The 20605-nt window shown below is 47.7% G+C and overlaps 2 protein-coding genes across 2 annotated transcripts in view; one reads left to right on the top strand and one right to left on the bottom strand.

Moving 5' to 3' along the window:
• Positions 1-6585: 6585 nt before the first annotated feature.
• On the bottom strand, positions 6586-9486 carry PTRH2 (peptidyl-tRNA hydrolase 2). Its single transcript, XM_073572983.1, has 2 exons — positions 9348-9486; positions 6586-7199 (listed from the first exon to the last, which is right to left on the bottom strand). The coding sequence occupies exon 2, from the start codon at positions 7190-7192 to the stop codon at positions 6677-6679; it is 516 nt and encodes a 171-aa protein (XP_073429084.1). The 5' UTR covers positions 7193-7199; positions 9348-9486; the 3' UTR covers positions 6586-6676.
• A 57-nt stretch (positions 9487-9543) lies between these two features.
• Positions 9544-20605, top strand: part of VMP1 (vacuole membrane protein 1) — a 268295-nt gene continuing 257233 nt past the window's right edge. Inside the window, exon 1 of the mRNA XM_073572977.1 lies at positions 9544-9680. The gene's annotated coding sequence lies outside the window, so the exon portion shown is untranslated. The remainder of the gene's footprint in view (positions 9681-20605) is intronic.

Below are 20605 nucleotides of genomic sequence, written 5' to 3' on the forward strand. Positions count from 1 at the left end.
AAGTGTCCCGCAGCCCCTCCAGCAGTATTTCCACCCCACACTACACCGAGTTATAATGTTTTTTTTGTAATAAAAATGCCCATTTGGTTGGTTTCAAACCTTTATTAAAAAAGTTTTTTTAACTTTAAAAACAGTTTACACAAAAAAAAAATATTTTAAATAAAAGTTAAATTATTGTTTACACTGGTTGTCTATCATTTCTTTCTGCGGCGAAATATGTTTAAAAAAAAGGTTAAATACAGGGTATTTAAAAGGTAAAAAGGTATTCAAAACCAGGTATATAACTGTGGGTAAATTTTAGCTTTTTGCCACAGTTGTGTTCCTGGTTGTGTTTGAAGCAAAGTATTTCACCTGAAAAGTTGTGTTTATTGTTGGTGATTTCCTAACAATGTACACAACTTTTGTTAAAAGGTGAAATACTTTGCATAAAACACAACCAGGTACACACCTGTGGCCTAAAGCTAAAAATAGTAAGACCATGACAAGATAGCCAACTTTGGTTGGCAAAGGTATATACTGTTGGTCCAGAAGGTACACAAGTTTGGTTAGGGCACAAATCTTTCACACTCTGTCATCCTGCCAGTGTACTCTGCCTTGAGGTGACAAAGTATAGTGCAAAATTGTCCCTCATTACTGAAACCGTCACAGAACTTCTAGTGGTAATATTTCCAATGACAACATCCATCTTCGCCAGTAACTTGCTCTTCTCTCCAACCTGCACTTTCTCCTCTACAACCTGTCAAAGAAGGGCTGTAGGAACATGCTATATATAGTTTTCCAGTAGCCAATCCTGTTCGGAAGGCCACAAGGGTCAATTTTAAAAACCAGATCCGGCGTAATCCGTCGAAAAACGGATGAATCGGATGAGACGGATCCGGTTTTGTCTGTCAAGAACAAGACGGATCCAGCAGAAAACCGGATCCGGCACATCAGGTTTTACAAAACATTTGCCGGATCCGGCATTCCGGCACGACGCCGGATCGCGCCTGACGCCGAAAACCTGATGTGTGAAAGTAGCCTAAGGGGAACGAAATGACAAGGCCGCCAATTCGGAAACTCTTCTGATGAATGTAATGGCAATCAAGAAGGATATCTTCCAAGAGAGGAGAGATAAGGGAATGTCCTGGATAGGCTCCAACGGCGCCTTTTGAAGAGCGCTAAGAACAAGATTGAGACCCACGGATCTATCGGTGAATGATGAGGAGGGGCCACATGGGCGACCCCTTGGAGGAAGGTTTTAACCTGTGGTAAGGAGGCGAGCTCTCTTTGGAAGAGGATAGATAGAGCGGAGACCTGTCCCTTGAGGGTACTGAGTAACAGACCCGCATCCAACCCAGACTGGAGAAAACCAAGTATGGATGGAATGGAAAAGGACATTGGAAAGACTCACTTATCGTCGCACCAACGGAAAAACGCCTTCCAGTACCTGTGGTAAATGCGGGATGAGGCTGGCTTTCTGGCTCTGATCATAGTCTGAATAACCTGGCTGGACAGACCTGATTCTTTCAGGATCGTGGCCTCAACGGCCATGCCGTTAAACTCAGAGACTGAGAATTCTCGTGGTAAAGGGGGCCTTGCGAAAGAAGGTCTGGACGGTCTGGAAGCCTCCAGGGAACGTCCGCGAGCATGTTCACCAGTTCCGCGTGCCAAGGACGTCTTGGCCAGTCTGGCGCCACTAGAATCACCGGTACGCCTTCTGATTTTATCTTTTTGACCACTCGTGGGATCAAGGCAAGAGGCGGAAACAGATAAGGAAGTTGGAACTGGGACCACGGAATTACCAGGGCGTCGCAAGCGACGGCTAGAAGGTCCCTGGACCTGGCCACGAAGCGCGGAACCTTGTGGTTCATCCGAGATGCCATGAGATCGACATCCGGAGAGCCCCAGCGCTGGCATATCTGATCGAATACTGTGGGATGAAGAGCCCATTCGCCTGACGCTAGGCCTTGACGACTCAGAAAGTCGGCTGCCCAATTCTCCACGCCTGGAATGTGAACGGCGGAGATTGCCAGAACGTAACGTTCTGCCCAGCACAGTATCTTGGCCGCTTCTGACATCACCTGATTGCTGCGTGTGCCTCCTTGGTGATTTATATACGCCACAGCCGTGGCGTTGTCCGACCGAATGCGGATCGGCTTGCCGACAAGAAGAGGTTGCCAGCAAAGAAGGGCCAAGAAGATTGCTCTGATCTCGAGAAGATTGATAGGGAGAAGAGCTTCCTGTGGATTCCAACATCCTTGGGCCGTTCTCTGATGTAAAACCGCTCCCCATCCTAGTAGGCTGGCATCGGTGATGATGACTTGCCACTGAAGCGGAAGAAAGGATCTCCCTTGGAGGACTGACGCAGGCATTGCCCACCAAGTCAGGGATTGCCTCACTCTGGGAGGGAGGAGAATGGGGCGGTCCAAGGACAACGTCGTTTTGTCCCAGGCTGAAAGGAGGGCCAGCTGGAGGGGGCGAAGATGAAACTGTGCAAAAGGCACTGCTTCCATGGAAGCACCCATCTTCCCCAGAACTTTCATGCAGGATCGAAGGGGGATGGGCGTTGGCCGTTTGAGGGCTCGGATTCCCTTGGCAGAGCCGCAAATTTTTCCCTCGGAAGAAATACTCGGGCTAGATTCGTGTCGAATTCCATGTCCAGAAAGGTCAGACGCTGAGTTGGGTTTAGAAAGTACTTCTCCTTGTTGTCTATCCATCCGAGGTGGCAGAGAGTATCCAGGGTTATCTGAAGACTTAGAAGACAGTCTTGACGGGACGAGCCCTTGATCAAGAGATCGTCCAGATAAGGAATGATGATGGAACGAAGGATGGCCATGACTGTAGCCATTACCTTCGTGAAAACACGGGGAGCGGAGGCTAGACCGAAGGGAAGGGCCATGATTTTCCTGAATCGCAAAACGAAGATATTTCTGATGTTGCAAGCAAACTGGGATGTGCAGATAGGCATCCCGTATGTCCACAGAGCAGAGGAACTCTCCGGGTTCCATTGAGGCTATCACCGATCGAAGTGACTCCATTTTGAAGTGGAGGATCTTTACATGGCGATTGAGCAATTTGAGGTCCAGGATGGGCCGAAAGGTGCCGTCTTTTTTCGGGACTACAAAGAGATTGGAGTAGAACCCTGAAAACCGTTCGTCTGAGGGAACGGGAACAATCACTCCGGCGGAAAGAAGGGAGGAGACGACCTAACGGAAACCTGGAATGTGGGACCGCTGACTTGGAGATCGAGACAGGAAAAAATGGCTTTTTGGTGGTGAAACAAATTCGATTTTGTATCCAGATCCGATGATTTCCCTGACCCAAGCGTCATCGACAACAGACAGCCAAGCGTCCACGAAAAATGAAAGTCTGCTTCCCACCCTGGAAGAACTTCCAGGTGGGGGTGACCCGTCACTTGGAGGAAAACCTACCGAAACGGGCGCCTGAAGACCTGGACTATTGCCCTCTGGATCTCCAGCAGGGGGCGGGTTTGTAGGATGTTTTTTTCTGCTCTCGCTCCCTAGAGGCGGAACGCCGATCTTGCTGGGTAGATCTGTCTGTGGACGAGAAGGGACGAAAAGGCCTAAACGGCCGGAAGCCCTTTCTGTTAAAAAAGCGTTTTGGTCGGGACTGGGGGAGAGAAGTGCTTTTACCACCAGTGGCATCGAAAATTATTTGATCCAGTATGGCTCCAAAGAGACTAGAACCCTGGAATGGCAGATTGGTAAGCGACTTTTTTGAGGTGGTATCCGCATTCCATGACTTTAGCCAAAGGACTCGGCGTACGGCTACTACGTTGCTGTTGGCCCTTGCTATGCACCCAGCCGCATCCAAGGAGGTGGCTAAAAGGTATTTACCTGCATGATTAATTTGGTCTGCCAAATCTGCCAACTCGTCCTGAGGATCTGCCTTTAAGATGCCCCTGCGAATAATTTTTGCCCAAGCTGAAATGACTTGCGCCACCCAGGAGGAGGCGAAAATAGGACAGAGGGAGGCGCCGGATGCCTCAAAGATAGAATCCCTGGCTAAGTCTGTCTGTCCGTGGGATCTTTAAGCGTTGCCCCGTCCGGGAGGGATAGAACTGTCTTAGAGGCTATGCGAGAGACGGGAGGATCCACTTCGGGAGCTTTGGTCCATTTGGAGAACAGATCTACATCAAAGGGGTACAGGACATCTAAGTACTTGCGTCCTGAGAAGCGTTGCTCAGGGTGCTCTCAATGTTTAGTTAGAGTTGTATCGAACTCTTTGTGGTTTGGAAAGGTTCAGGATGGAGGCCTTGCTCGTTTAAATAGAACAGAACATTCCCGAGAAGGTGGCTTGTCCTGCTTAATCTCCAGGGTTTGGAAGATAGCCGAGAGAAGACTATCGACCATATTCCGCGTTTTAGATATGTTATCTGCTTCTGAACTAGATCCCGATTGGGGATCGTCGTCTGACCTAAGGTCGTCCCCTGAGGAAGGAGAAGGACACCTGGGTGAAGCAGACGGGCCCAGCGAACTGGAAGACGAGCCAGACAGAACACGCTTCCTAGAAATCCTACTCGTCCTATCCCTCTGAAGGTCGCGGTCAGGTGCGGACGACTCGCCCTGAGAGGCGGTCGGTGCACAGGTGGCTGTAGATAGTTGAGGCAAACGTTCTAGGACCTGGAACAGGAACTGAGAGACTTTAGTCAGATCAGAGACCGACTGAGACATAGCAACGGCCCACTCTGGGAGAGGGGGAGTACCCTCAACCCGAGAATCGGTGTGCTTCTGAGAGGCCGACATAGCTTAAGGACTGCAGGACATACAGAGAGGTGATGACTGACCTGACGCCCACTTCTTTTTACAGCGTGCACAGGCGTAGTGTGTAACGGTGGGCTTGAAAGAGAGCCGATGAAGGGTTGGGCATAGGTAAGATGTGGCGTATGACTGCACCAACAGACAGGAACTGCAGAGGAGAGCCAAATTGCCATTAAGCTTCGAGCATCTGACGAGCAGCCGGACCCTGACTTGTCCCCAAATCAGCGCAGAAAGCCAGTGAAATTGCAGGAGGAAGCTGGCTGTGGGCTCATAGGGCAGGACTTGGCGCCGGGATGTGATTGGGAAATGGCAGAGAGGGGCGCGGTAAAACCAGGAAGATTGACGTCTCTAAAAAGAAAGTTGAGCTGTGATAGGACAGAATGGGCGTGAGAAACGCACGCCCAGAGCGAGAAAAGCGCGCCCAGAGTAAAACAGGAGCGCGCTCAGAGAGGGGAGGAGGGAGCGCGACTGAAAGCGAAAGTGTAAACGGTCTCCCTCCCCGCCCGAGCTTCAATGCTGATGTCCGCGGCACCGATAATTAAAGATGAGCTTGTGTCGCCCGCTCTGTCAAAAGACTCCCGTGTCCAGGTAGACTCCCGGTGATTGTGACGTGACCCTGTGCCTCTGTATGAACGAGCGCGGCTGTGAGGCGCGCGGCTGCAGTGGAGGAGAAGAGGCGGGAAATTCAAATACAGGGGACCACTGTTTTCTAAGGCATGCGGGGCTAAGGGATCGTTCAGGGCTTACCTGACGTCCCTGAAGAGAATGATCGCAGGGGCATGCCAGCAGACAGGCCGCTGGGAGATGTCCTCTTACCCGTGTCATGCAGAAGACGGTGTCCTTTTGTTTGGAGCGAGGAGGTAACCACTGGCGACCGCCGTCTTCCTCTCAGCCCTGTCCCGGGAAGGGGTGAGGAGTTGCTTTGGCAAGGACCGGCCACCTGTCGTCAGCCCATAGCACCGAATGGTGATAGGGAAAAAGGTCCTGCCTGCGGTACTGAGAGTTGCGATGTGGGTGACACCACACTGCTCGCTCAGCCGCATAATATGGGAAATCAGAGTGATAGCTACACCCTATTTCCCGACGGAGAACCTGAAAAATAAATTAGACAAAATTAAAAGGTTCGATTATAAACCTAAAGGAAAAAAAAGAGGGGTTATTAATCTGCGGATCTGGGGAGATCCCGGTCCGCCTCCTACAGACACTAAGCACAAACTGAGGTACTTCGTATCTGTCGGTGGGTGTATACTGCTGGGGAGGAGCCAACTTTCTTGTTTTTGCATAGTGTCAGCCTCCTAGCAGCAGCACCATACACCCATGGTATTCTGTGTCCCCCAATAAGGTGATAAAGAAAAAAAAGTCGTCCTTCAAGATGGCGTCGCCCGCGCAGTAGCAGCTCTCGGAGATCGACCATGGGAGCCTCGGTGCTTGTAGATCTGGGAAATGTACAGATAAAATATGAAAAAAAAGCTTATGCTTATCATACTGCTTGTCATAAACCCGGAGAACCTCTTCAAATCATGGTATTCATTAGGCACATTGGTTTCTAAGTCATCACTGCTTTCAATAGATGGCGCTGGAGTACTAGTCCTGCTCCTCTAGGAAGACACAATTTGCATATTTAATTTCCCAGAGGCGAATGCAAGACTCCTCACCCTGGAATGCGAGGCTTGGCTTGTCACTCTCCACAAGGAAAAACGTAACCCCTTAGATCTTAAGTCTCAGTCACAAATTCTAATCATCCTATGAAAAGGAAACTGCAAATGACAACTGCTAGAAAAGAAAAGCCAGCAAAAAGAGGGTAAAAATATGTCCATGATACAAATTCATTACCAAACATAATGAGATTTTAATGTAAAATTCAGTAAACTGCTAATTTATCTGACATTATATTCATCACAAAATGCATAAAGACATCAATAGAGTTTTAATTGCCCAGTCACTTGATCAATTAAGTTGGCAGGACCTGGTCCGACACCTAGGACCGTTCGGGATCCAGGTGCTATCTGTGTTCGGCCAGCATCCTGTATCAAACTAATGGTTAATCCCAGCTGCTTTGCATGAGAGAGAAGATCAACTAGTGTGTCTTCATCAGGTGCTTTCAGCACCACTTTTGGTTGTCCGCAGTATTCCCATTGCTTGAGTAAATCAGGATTTCTTTTTTGGAGCTGCTTGTAGGCAGATACTGCAGCATGGGAGCACTGGGCAGCCACTTTTCCTTTTCCCATTTTTAAATCATTACGAACTACTAGTACCATCTTGAATTCACCACTTTCTCCCATAACACTTGCTTCACTTCCCACGTCATTTCCTGCAACACTTGTGAGGTTTCGGATTTGTCCGTGGTGGCCACGCAGCCTCCAGCCTAGAAATATACCACATGCTAACCCAGTAGCCAGGGTCAGACCTCCAGGGTGGGAAATGTATTCCATTGGAAATCTAAAGAAATAGAAAGGAAATGTATTAAACAGTTTGCCCCATACCAGAAAAGAAGCTGGACAGAAACTCAGTGCAAAAAGTAAACTACATTACTACATTAAGAATCAGCATTTTCAAGCAACAAACAGTCAAGTGATAATAAGAAGTTGTGTGAAACCGGATCTGTTGCTAATGCAAAAAAAAAACCCCAAAAAAACCAACCCAAAACACAACGTGTTCTAATACCGGTTGTTGCTGCAGACATCCAGGTGAGGATCACAAGACGCTTGGCATGTCATGCACAATAGGACATGTATTAAATTTGCTTCACCTGAAGCTGTATTATACAAAGTGGCAACTATCCAAGACTTTAAGGTAGGGGAAAAACAGAAGTGTACTTTGTATTGCATTAGACTACTGGATATGATCGAAAAGGCCATCTGATCTCATTGTAATACATCATGTGCGCATAAAGCAAGGGGGTTCATGCAAGACCTCATTCATACGTCCGTGTTTAAACACGTACGTGAAAAAATGGTACTGGTGTCTTCAGTGTGTCATCCCTTTGTCCTTTTTTTTTTTTTACCACCAGTGTTATCCATGTGTCCGTTTTTAGCATCAGTGTGTCCATATTTACCAGTGTTTCAGCTGTGTCCATTTTTACCATGCGTGAGTCAGTGGTGTCCATTTTTACCATCAGTGTGTCATTCGTTTATCTATTTTTACCAGTGTGTCATCATTGTGTCCATTTTTACCGTGTGTGTCATCAGTGTGTCATCAGTGTCCATTTTTACCATCAGTGTTTCATAAGTGTGCACCTATTTCGCATCAGTGTGGCCGTATTTACCAGTGTGTCATCATTGTGTCCATTTTTATCATGTGTGTCATCATTGTGTCCATTTTTACCATGTGTGTCATCATTGTGTCCATTTTTACCATCAGTGTGCACTTATTTCCCAGTGTGTCATCATTGTGTCCATTTTACCATCAGTGTTTCATAAGTGTGCACCTATTTCCCATCAGTGTGGCCGTATTTACCAGTGTGTCATCATTGTGTCCATTTTTATCATGTGTGTCATCATTGTGTCCATTTTTACCATGTGTGTCATCAGTGTCCATTTTTACCATCAGTGTGTCATAAGTGTGCACTTATTTCCCAGTGTGTCATCATTGTGTCCATTTTACCATCAGTGTTTCATAAGTGTGCACCTATTTCCCATCAGTGTGGCCGTATTTACCAGTGTGTCATCATTGTGTCCATTTTTATCATGTGTGTCATCATTGTGTCCATTTTTACCATGTGTGTCATCAGTATGTCATCAGTGTCCATTTTTACCATCACTGTGTCATAAGTGTGCACTTATTTCCCAGTGTGTCATCATTGTGTCCATTTTTACCATCAGTGTTTCATAAGTGTGCACCTATTTCCCATCAGTGTGGCCGTATTTACCAGTGTGTCATCATTGTGTCCATTTTTACCATGTGTGTCATCAGTATGTCATCAGTGTCCATTTTTCCCATCAGTGTGTCATAAGTGTGCACCTATTTCCCATCAGTGTGTCAGTGTGTCCGTATTTAGACTTTTACATTAGCAGCGGATTATGACTGATGTTTGTCCGTTGCTTCCATTTCTTGATGGATCCGTTTGAATTTTAACATCCGCCGGCTGGAGTAGACGGACAAAGGAACGTTTTTCTCTCTCTCTCCTTTTCCAGAGTTGGGTTCCTTTAAATTTCGAGGACTTAGCGGCTGCAGCGGATCCGTCCAAGAAACGGATCTGGTGGCATCCGTTTGTTGCAAAACGGATCCATTTTTTCACACTTTGGCGGTTTGCAACTGACGTCAAACAACTGAAGTGTGAAAGAGGCCTTAGACGCGTGACACGTCCCTCACTCAGTGGCGAGGTTTACTGAAACTGCCTTAAGTGCAGAAATCACCCAAAACAACCAATAGGGCTGCAGCTTTCATATGTAAAAGTGGCCCTGAACAATAAGCGCCTAAAGCTGATTGGCTGCTGTGGCTCTGCCCCACTCGTACCCAATACACGCTGCCCATAGCATCCATGCTTCTCTCTCGGTGGCGCCGGTATTCGCCCTTACAGTAACTGCCCTCTCTTCCTGCTAGGCTACTAACACGGCACATGGAGAGTAATAGGAAAGAAGCCCTCACCCGGAGCCCAGGTCCTCCACGTTGGGATGTTAGTCACTTCCTGGTCCTACATGGGTCGCCCTCGTGTGACGTCATCGCCGCTATTCGCCTGCGTTTTGCTTTACTACTCGCTCGCCGCTCTCTGCTCGGTAATTTCTGTAAAACCAGGGAAACCGGTAGCGAAAGCGAGGCTGCGGAATCAAGGACGAATCCAACGCAATTTTGGTATCCATGCCGCTAACGTCTCACCTTGATGACGCTGAAGCCAATAGGGGGCGCTGCCAGAGGTGACGCGGCTTCCGGTGCAGTGACCCGGCGAGTGTGACAGATCGCTGGTTAGAAGCCGAGGAGGAGGTGAGTGGTGTCCGGTGTGTGGGGTGACAGTGACCGCTGGGTGCGGGCAGGACATCGGTGCCGCGCAGCCGCCGGCCATGTTATCATTGACAAATGTGCGGAGCTGAGAGCTCAGTGCAGTGATCGGCTGCGGCATTGTCCGCGTGACTGCGATTCTCATACAGTCCTTCTGCCGTCATCGTGCGATCCCCCACAGGCGGTCTCTGCTGGCTGCTCGGGAGCCCCCACAAGCAGTGTCTGGTGTCTTCTCGGGATCCCCCCACAAGCAGTGTCTGGTGTCTTCTCGGGATCCCCCCACAAGCAGTGTCTGGTGTCTTCTCGGGATCCCCCTACAAGCAGTGTCTGGTGTCTTCTCGGGATCCCCCTACAAGCAGTGTCTGGTGTCTGCTCGGGATCCCCCCCACAGGCGGCGTCTGCTGGCTGCTCGGGATCCCCCCCCACAGGCGGCGTCTGCTGGCTGCTCGGGATCCCCCCCCACAGGCGGCGTCTGCTGGCTGCTCGGGATCCCCCCCCACAGGCGGCGTCTGCTGGCTGCTCGGGATCCCCCCCCACAGGCGGCGTCTGCTGGCTGCTCGGGATCCCCCCCCACAGGCGGCGTCTGCTGGCTGCTCGGGATCCCCCCCCACAGGCGGCGTCTGCTGGCTGCTCGGGATCCCCCCCCACAGGCGGCGTCTGCTGGCTGCTCGGGATCCCCCCCCACAGGCGGCGTCTGCTGGCTGCTCGGGATCCCCCCCCACAGGCGGCGTCTGCTGGCTGCTCGGGATCCCCCCCCACAGGCGGCGTCTGCTGGCTGCTCGGGATCCCCCCCCACAGGCGGCGTCTGCTGGCTGCTCGGGATCCCCCCCCACAGGCGGCGTCTGCTGGCTGCTCGGGATCCCCCCCCACAGGCGGCGTCTGCTGGCTGCTCGGGATCCCCCCCCACAGGCGGCGTCTGCTGGCTGCTCGGGATCCCCCCCCACAGGCGGCGTCTGCTGGCTGCTCGGGATCCCCCCCCACAGGCGGCGTCTGCTGGCTGCTCGGGATCCCCCCCCACAGGCGGCGTCTGCTGGCTGCTCGGGATCCCCCCCCACAGGCGGCGTCTGCTGGCTGCTCGGGATCCCCCCCCACAGGCGGCGTCTGCTGGCTGCTCGGGATCCCCCCCCACAGGCGGCGTCTGCTGGCTGCTCGGGATCCCCCCCCACAGGCGGCGTCTGCTGGCTGCTCGGGATCCCCCCCCACAGGCGGCGTCTGCTGGCTGCTCGGGATCCCCCCCCACAGGCGGCGTCTGCTGGCTGCTCGGGATCCCCCCCACAGGCATTGGCTGCTTGGGATCCCCCCACATGCAGTATCTGCTGGCTGCACGGGATCCCCCCACAGGTGGTGTCTGCTTGGGATCCCCCCACAGGCATTGGTTGCTCCGGATCCCCCCACATGCAGTATCTGCTGGCTGCAGCTCCCTGCTCTGGATCTCGGGGATATAAGGGACTGTCTTGCTCAACATGTGTCAGTGCCAAGTCCAATCTGCCCACTAATTGTCCGCAGATGATCCAGTGTGTACAGCAGCATTTGCATCATTGTAGTTGTTTGATTTGGCAGGATCTTCTGTAAAGAATACTGGTTATCTCTCTATCCAAATAGCTTTCTCCCTGAGCCGCAGTCGCCCTTAATGATCTCTTTATTTCTTAATGTGGCTGTAGACAAAGTAGGAGGGATCAGCCGCCTGATGTCCCCTGACATGTCTGATCTGCACAACCTCATTATACACTGCCTCACAGCAGCCAACCAGAGCTCGCCTCTCATTTCTTATACTACTCTGGATAAATAAAAGCGGAGTTCTGATTGCTATGGACAACAAAGAGAATTTCTGTTACTGTCAGAGAATTTTGCTAAATGAGAGCCTCTATTATTATGTGCACAAGGAGATATACCGGCGTCTGACAGGACGCTGCTCTGACATGACCTCTGTCTCGTGCTTCACGCAGCCCCTCCTGAACTCTAGGACAGGGTGTGATTGATGGTAACTACCATCTTGGTATCCTGACAGGGTACAGCACATAAAGAATACATTTTTTACTATAGAAAAGTATTTAGAAAAATTGTAATAATTACCGTAACTGTGTATTACTTATTTTAGTACATTTCTCAGAGAATCCCATAAAAGCGACCTCCACTGTCACAAGTAAAGTTTACAGGCCAGGGCTCGGCAGTACAGTCATTTTACTAAATCACTCTATTAAAAGTTTTTGTCCTTACCCCCCGCAGTACGGAGCACCTGAAGTCCATGCTGCGGACTCTACTAAATGAAGCTCTTGGCAACCATCTTCAGCATCGTATGACGCGCGCCTGCACTGAAGACGGCTGCCAACAGCAGGAGAAAGGTGTTGCTTAGTTTAGTGTAGCCCGCCGCACAGACTTTGGGTGGTCCGTACTGTATCGGCAAAGACTCTCTAGTAAAATGATTATAGTGCAAGATTCTGCAGTATTATGGTTTTCTTGTGAAGCTGAAGGTAAGCTTTTGCTTGGAAAGTTATCACTCATTCATAGGGTAGATCGATGACAACTTGCTGTTCATTGGGATCCAACCACTGAAACACAACAGATTCCAGGAATGGGGTCTGGCATATTTTATTTGAAAAAAAAAAAAAAAAAAGGTGATGGCTGTGTGTGAGTTTTCTATGGGATAATGCTCGGCTATCGCCATCAGTACACTGGACTGTGAATGGGGCAGTGGTGGCCTCAACCGATGGGACCCCCACCAGTCAGCAAGTTATCACCTATCCGCAGCGCAGGATGACTATGGGACAACCTCTCTGTAGGTAGTGTAAGAACATGTGATATTACTTACACCAGTGTATCAGAGCCCACAAATCAGGGCTACATTACTGCCTTGGATTACATTGCCATATGCCTTTTCATTTCTTTTATTTTTTACATTGTTTAACGATTAACAAGTGGATTTCAATTGAAGGTGAAAGAAGTGATCTGTGGCACGCCAAGTTAGCATTGCCATCCCGAATGAATGCAGGAGAAGGTATAATATAAAGTTGCCACTTACAGTATATGGATCTTCACTTTATCCTTTACTGATGATTACCCTTTAGCAGAAAGTTAACCAGATTAGCCATGGACTCTACTTGATGAGGATTTTCCGTGGCACAGAACAGGCGTAGAAGAGATCAGCTAATCTATAATAATAAATGCCCTAACCAGCTTCCGGTTGTAACAACTTCCGTCCAGTTGTAACCGGTGACGTCACCACACACACGCACATGTTAACCCTCAACACACCACACCGCCTCAACACACACTCCTCTCACCTTTCACCTCCACTCATGTCCACTCACTCTTTCACTCCACATACGTTCCTTTCTCTCACTCCGTTTCTCATACTCACACTGTCATCGTCGCTGCCCCGACATCTTCCTCCGCCGCCGCGATCCAGGATCCAGACGTTCTCCAGGCCGCCCACATGTTCTTGCGGGACGCCATCTTGGATTTCGTGAAATCCCGCGATATTAAAGATGGCGTCGCCGCAACAACATGTCGCTGGCGTGGACGACATCGGGATCCAAAAAGATGGCGTCGGCGAAATCTCGCGAGATTACGCCGACGCCATTTTGGATCCCGATGTCGCCATGCCAGCGACATGTTGTTGCGGCGACGCCATCTTGAATATCGCGGGACTTCACGAAATCCAAGATGGCGTCCCGCAAGAATATGTCGCTGGCGTGGGCGACATCGGGATCCAAAATGGCGTCGGCGTAATCTCGCGAGATTTCGCCGACGCCATCTTTTTGGATCCCGATGTCGTCCACGCCAGCGACATGTTGCAGCGACGCCATCTTTAATATCGCGGGATTTCACGAAATCCAAGATGGCGTCCCGCAAGAACATGTCGGCGGCCTGGAGAACGTCTGGATCCTGGATCGCGGCGGCGGAGGAAGATGTCGGGGCAGCGACGATGACGGTGTGAGTATGAGAGATGGAGTGAGAGAGAAAGGGTCGTATGTGGAGTGAAAGAGTGAGTGGATGCGAGTGGAGATGGTGAAAGGTGAGAGGAGTGTGTGTGTTGAGGGTTAATATGGCAAGAGGTGTGATGCTATCGCATCCTCCCGATGCGATAGCATCGGGCCATAATCTAGTGAGTAATAATAATGCTTTGTGGTATCAGACTTCCAGAGTGACAACTTAGTGAATGAATTGTTGAGAATTTACTTTTCCACAGTAGAGCCACGGTCAGTATTTGGTGAGTTTTTTACCTCAGTATTTGGTGAGTTTTTTACCTCAGTATTTGGTGAGTTTTTTACCTCAGTATTTGGTGAGTTTTTTACCTCAGTATTTGGTGAGTTTTTTACCTCAGTATTTGGTGAGTTTTTTACCTCAGTATTTGGTCAGTATTTTACCTCAGTATTTGTAAGCCAAAACCAGGAGTGGGTGATAAATACAGAAGTGGTGACGGGTTTCTATTATGCTTTTCCTCTGACCGTTCCACTTCTGGTTTTGTCTGACAAACACTGAGGTAAAAAACTCACCAAATACTCAACGTGTGAATGTGGCCTTACAAGCTGGAGTGATTCAGATCCCAAGCAGTTTATTACATTGCAGGCATCTCAGGTTCATTATCTAATGATGGAGCACATTGTTTTCCTTTGTATGTTTAGTCAGAACAGTCAAAAACTTGTTTATAAAGGGGTTCATCAGTCTTATGATACTGATTACTCGTCCATTCTCTGTGTAGTGGCTGTTGTTAACAGCTCGGCTCCTATTTTCTTCAGTAAGCTGCTTTTCTTAGCCGGTGCCAGGTAAGACTTAGGCTACTTTCACATTTCCGGATATTAAATCCGCCGGATCATCTGTTTTTGCCGAATACGGTGCAGGAGAGGGAGAGAGAGTCTTCGGGCATGCGCTCTGCAAAAAAGCGGTCCGGCGCTGTCAAAAACGTTGCATGGAACGTTTTTTTGCAGAGGCCGGACAGGCATTTTTTGCTGTTTTCGGCAAAAGCCGGACACGCCGCATGGCCATGAGGCACAATGCGGCGATAATGTAAGTCTATGGGAAAAAAGCCAGATCCAGTGGCAACAGGCGCTGGATCCGGTTTTTACATTTTTCGCCGCATCGCGCCTGATGCTTCAAAACGGAAATGTGAAAGTAGCCTTAGGCTGTGTTGACATGTAGCGTTTTTTCGCGGTTTTACCAAATAAACCGCGTCAAAAATGCTTAAAAGAAGCTTACCATTCATTTACATGAATTCTGCAATTTTTGTGCAGATGTATGCGTTTTTTACTATGAAAAAAACGCTTTGCGGTAAAAAATGCAGCATGCTCATTAATTAGCTGAAAATTCCGCATTTTTAGCTATTTTATATGGGTCTGGAACCACGCGGAAATAAACCGCAAAAAAACCGCGTGTTTTTTGCGCAAAAAACGCGAGGAAAAAAACTCGCGTTTTCTGGGAAGGATTCAGGATTTTATGCAGAAATTTTCTGCATACGTGTGCACATAGCCTAACGTATATATCCTAGGCCCAGACCAACCCTGTAATGTCATAGGTGTAAAATGGCTTTCGATGCATTAGATCAATTTTTGTGTAGTCTTAATGCCTTGGTTGGCTGCCATACTGTGAATGAAAAACTTGGCAGGTTGGATTTGAGCAGGCGTAAGTTATAAATAGTTTTCATTAAAAAAAAAACTTTTATTTTGGTGCTGCCTAGTGTATGAGTCCTATAGCTATCTGAGTGCTTTCCAAAACCGATACCAGTCTATTAGAGCTGCCGATGGCGCTCGCTGCTGTCCCCTTTGTTCAGTTTTTAGGCTCATCCACACAACCATATTTTTGGTCCAGTTGCTGTCCATGAAAAAAACAGTACTCTGACCAATGTGTTTTCTTTCAGTGACCGAATGTGTGTGCAAAAAAAATCTCAGCATGTACTAGATTATTTCATAAATCAGATAAGACTTGCCCCTTCAAGTCTATGGGGCCACAAATTTTTTTTTGCTGGGAGAGACGATCCCATGAAACTTAGATTAGGCTGCAAACTGCATATTAGGGGAAATTAATGAATTAAAAATGTGAGGTTTCAGACTGAAAAGTAATGCATTTTTAAATAGGGAAACATTTCGTTCTGATTCACTGATCAGCTAATAAATGTAAAATCAAGGGCCCTTGCAATCATGATGGCGTCCAGAATTACCTATCCATAGTGAGGTAGGAGCTTATATGAAGTGAATCTTCCTAAAAATGCTTGTTTCACGATTATATTGCCATGTAAACTTACTACAGACCACTCGAATGTGCGTAATGCTCGTTCATCTGGTGAAATGATCTTTAGCTGTGTAAACCATACTCATCAGAGAACCGCAGAAGTCTCTGTGCACTCAGCAATCGATAATATTACAGATCGCTCAGCGTTGACCCTTTTCTTTATCCTGCCTGTGTAAACAAGCTATTAAACTACCACTAATCAGTAAAGATTAAACTCATTGATTGTCATATCATTTGGCCAGTCAGTCTGTGTATACAAATCCACATGGTGAGGGCACAGTTGCCCACTAAATTCCTGTTGGAAAGAAAAATGTATAACATAGTGTCTTCCACTTTAAAAGTCCAATACTTTATTAGACTATATTAAAATACCAAAATGATCTAAAAAGCCTGAAAATATATAAGGATTATAGGGTTGAATAATTCAGCTGACCCTATTTCTGACTTTTACTTAATTGCGGACAGTGGCACCCTAGTTATAGATGCAAATGGCATCCCAGCTCTGCTGTCTTTCTCTAAACTAATATTATGTATATTCTTAAAGATACAGTGGCTTGTGAGAATATTCACCCCCCTCTGAATTTATCGTCTGTGGCAAAACAAATAAGACAAAATAACTGAAAACTTTAGTGTGCATAACTATTCACCACCCCTATAGTCAGTACTTTGTAGAGCCTCATTTTGCGGCAATTACAGCAGCAAGTCGCTTTGGATAAGTCTCCATGTGCTTTCCATATCTTACTGAAATTTTTGTCCATTCCTCAAGGCAGAACTGATCCAGCTCCTTCAAGTTAGATGGTTTCCTCTGGTGAACAGCAATCTTCAAGTCTGACAGCAGATTCTCATTTGGATTGAGCTCTGGGCTTTAACTAGGCCACTCCAAAACATTTGCACGTTTCTCCTCCATTTGTGTGTTGCTTTAGCAGTATGGATTGGGTTATTGTCACAGACTGAAACTTTGAAATTTTGCTCCATCCATCTTCTCGATTTTGAACAGTCTTCCTGCCCCTGCTACCGAAAAACATACTCAAAGCATGTTGCTGCCACCACCATGTTTCACTGTGGGGATGGTGTTCTTGGGTTGATGAGCTGGTTCTTTTGGCACCAGACATGGCTTTTGCCTTGGTGGACAAAAAGTTAAATTTTGGTCTCATCTGACCACAGCTCCTTCCTTCATACAAGTCTCCCACATGTTTTTTGGCAAACAATTTTTGTCTGTAAGTAAAGCCTTTTTCTGCCCACTCTTCCATAAAAGCCACCACTATTGTGTACAGCTTACTGTGGTCGTATGGACAGATACTCCAGTCTCTGGGAACTCTGCAGCTCCTTCAGTGTTACGTTTGGTCTCTGTGCTGCCAAACTGCTGCGGAATCCGCACAAAGAAATGACATGCTGCGGATTTAAATCCGCAGCAAATCTGCGCGGAAAAATCCCCAAAGTATGCACTGCGTTTTTCTTTTTACATAGACTAAAATGGTACGGTACAACGCAGCAGAAATTGCTGCGGATCCGCAGGGCCAGATCCGCTGCGGATCCGCAGCAGAATCCGCAACGTGTGCACACACCCTTGGAGCAAATTGGGTTGAAACATTTGGTACTCAAGCCCCAAAGAGACAAACCATTTACCGCATTCATGATAAATTCGATGCCACTGGCTCAATCCTTAATGCTCCAAAAGCTGGCCGACCCAAAACAGCCTGTACAGAAAATAATAAACAACTTGTTGCTGAAACATTTGTTCAGAGTCCAAAAAAGTCCACCAGAAGAGTCTGTTTAGAATTGGGAATTTCACGAGCTTCCATCATGCGAATCCTGAAATCTATTGGGTGCAAAGCTTATCGTCCACGTCTAATTCATGGCTTATTGGAGGATGCAATTTAGTGAGATTATGCTTAATGAAATTGAAGAAAATCCGGTAATTTTAGATAACATTATGTGGAGTGATGAAGCTTCTTTCAAATTCTCTGGCCATATTAACAGACATAATTGTATTTACTGGTATAATGAGGACATGCATTTAACATAGAGCAACAACTAAATGAGCCTGGTGTCAATGTTTGGGGTGGTATTCAAGTTTTGGTGTTTTTGGACCATTTTTTTGATGGAACAATCACAGGAGATAGTATCTCGAAATTCTAATGATTCAAGTTGTTCCCCAGTTATAGCAACAGCCTAATTCAAATGAGCTTTATTTCCAACAAGATAGGGCCCCTCCACATTATTCAAGAGTAGTCCGCGAGTATCTTGATAAAACATTTCCTAATAAATGGATTGGCCGAAGAGGCCCACTTGATTGGCCGGCACGTTCACCAGACTTGACCCCAATGGATTTTTTCTTTTGGGGAGTACTCAAGGACAAAGTTTATAGTCGAAAACCAAAAAGTGTCAGTGATTTGAAAAATTACATAAGAGATGCATTTCAAGAAATTAATACCCGAATAGACTTGTGCAAAAATTTTGTCGAAGCGTAAGAGACAGACTTCAAAGCTGTGCAAATTGTGATGGAAAACAGTTTAAGCACCTGCGTTGATAACATTTAAAGGGAACCTGTCACCCCCCCCCAGGGTGTTTTTCAGTTAAAGAGCCACCTTCAGCAGCACTAAGGCTGCATTCTGTGAGGCTGTGTGCCCACGCTAGCTTTTTTAAACGCTCAGGAAAAGGATCCCCTTCCCAGAAAACGCGCGTCTTTTTCCGTGCGATTTTTGACGCGTTTTTTGACACGCGATTTCTGGGATCATTGGGGATGGCTAAAAACGCTGAGCAATGCGGGAATTAATGAGCATGCTGCGTTTTTAGCCGCTAAGCGATTCCTGAGCGGTTAAAAATGCATGCATTGGCACAAAAAGCCAAAAATGCATGCTAATTAATTTGATGCATCTTTTAAGCGTTTCTGCAGCGTCTGATCCGGCTCAAACGCTGCGGAAACGCTTACAAAAACGCATCGTGGGCACACAGCCTGAAGGAGGCTCTTCTTTTTCTGATCCCTAGTAACGCTGAAATATCGACTTTTATAACTAGCTCCTCATACCTGTAATGTGTCCCATAGGTATGGTGTGTCCCTCTGTATCAGCCGCCTACCGTCCGTCCATCATGCCTGTCCGGTGTCTCAGCGCCGCCCACCATCCATCCATCATGATGCCCCTGTGCGTCGCTTCCTCCTCCTGTTGTGAAAAATGACGGCGCCTCCGCTGTGACAAGAGTTCTCGTGCATGTGCAGTGCGCGCTGCCCGAGAACCGACATCAGGCTATTGCGCCTGCGTAAATAAAAAAAGGGGAAAATTGAGTAACCATAAACCACAAAGAGAAAATATGAAAAATAATAAGAACAATCTTTATTTAGTCACATTAAAAGAGAATATCAAACATTCATAATTGCATCAGAGGTGATTAAAAAAAAAAGACAATCCTGATGACAACGAGGGTAATCATCCCCACCTACGGTCAGAGTGACCGTTGGCCCTAAAGACCACATAGATAATTAAGGTCATAGCACATATAAGTTGCTAAATAAACGCAACAGTCAATGACTGGCAAAAAGTGGCCCCAAAATAATATAGACTCGGTAACAAACACCTATGAGAGCAGCAGCATGTAATGCCATAAGAGGGGGGATTGATCGGTAAGTACCAAAAATCAAGCCCAGTGCCCGGCTGCCATAGTCACTCACCCATACTATTGCTGTGTAGGTAGGGGGACGACCCACTCGACCCCGACGCGCGTTTCGCCACGGCTTTCTCAAGGGGAAGTGTCTGTCTAACAACATCTATCCATGTTATATAAGCGGCGTCCCAGGTGTGGATAATCAAAACGGCGCATGCCCAGCTGAACCGAGCGGTTAACTTGCGATGCCCCACCGCCATCCCTGAGTCGCGCGCATAGGTGGAAAAAATGTCCACTCAGACGTCATCAATATGCGCGCGACCCACGTCATGATGGCCCGTGCATCGCGCACCATAATCGGCCAAGCCGCGCATGCGCACATGATCAGCGCCATTTTCATGAAGACTCACTGGGAGCAGCCATAATGCAGGCATCTGAAACAGGTCATAGTATCGCCCTAATTCGTGCTATTAAAGAACAACGGGATTAGCTATATTAAATACCCAGTGCATCCTTACAAAAATCGCCACAGCCTGCAATGTAATGACCAGGCAGTGTGCGGCGTATCCGCAAGAAAAAAATGCACATACACTAAACGTCATATATGGGGGAATATTTGGTGAGTTACAAATAATAGACGCAATAACCCTTCCAAAAAAGTATATATATATAAGGCGCCTTATATATATATACTTTTTTGGAAGGGTTATTGCGTCTAATTGCGTTTAATAGCACGAATTAGGGCGATACTATGACCTGTTTCAGATGCCTGCATTATGGCTGCTCCCAGTGAGTCTTCATGAAAATGGCGCTGATCATGTGCGCATGCGCGGCTTGGCCGATTATGGTGCGCGATGCACGGGCCATCATGACGTGGGTCGCGCGCATATTGATGACGTCTGAGTGGACATTTTTTCCACCTATGCACGCGACTCAGGGATGGCGGTGGGGCATCGCAAGTTAACCGCCCGGTTCAGCTGGGCATGCGCCGTTTTGATTATCCACACCTGGGACGCCGCTTATATAACATGGATAGATGTTGTTAGACAGACACTTCCCCTTGAGAAAGCCGTGGCGAAACGCGC

This window comes from Dendrobates tinctorius, unplaced genomic scaffold, assembly GCF_039654945.1.
Source record: "Dendrobates tinctorius isolate UK_male_01 unplaced genomic scaffold, ASM3965494v1 ptg000007l, whole genome shotgun sequence".
Classification (NCBI taxonomy): domain Eukaryota; kingdom Metazoa; phylum Chordata; class Amphibia; order Anura; family Dendrobatidae; genus Dendrobates; species Dendrobates tinctorius.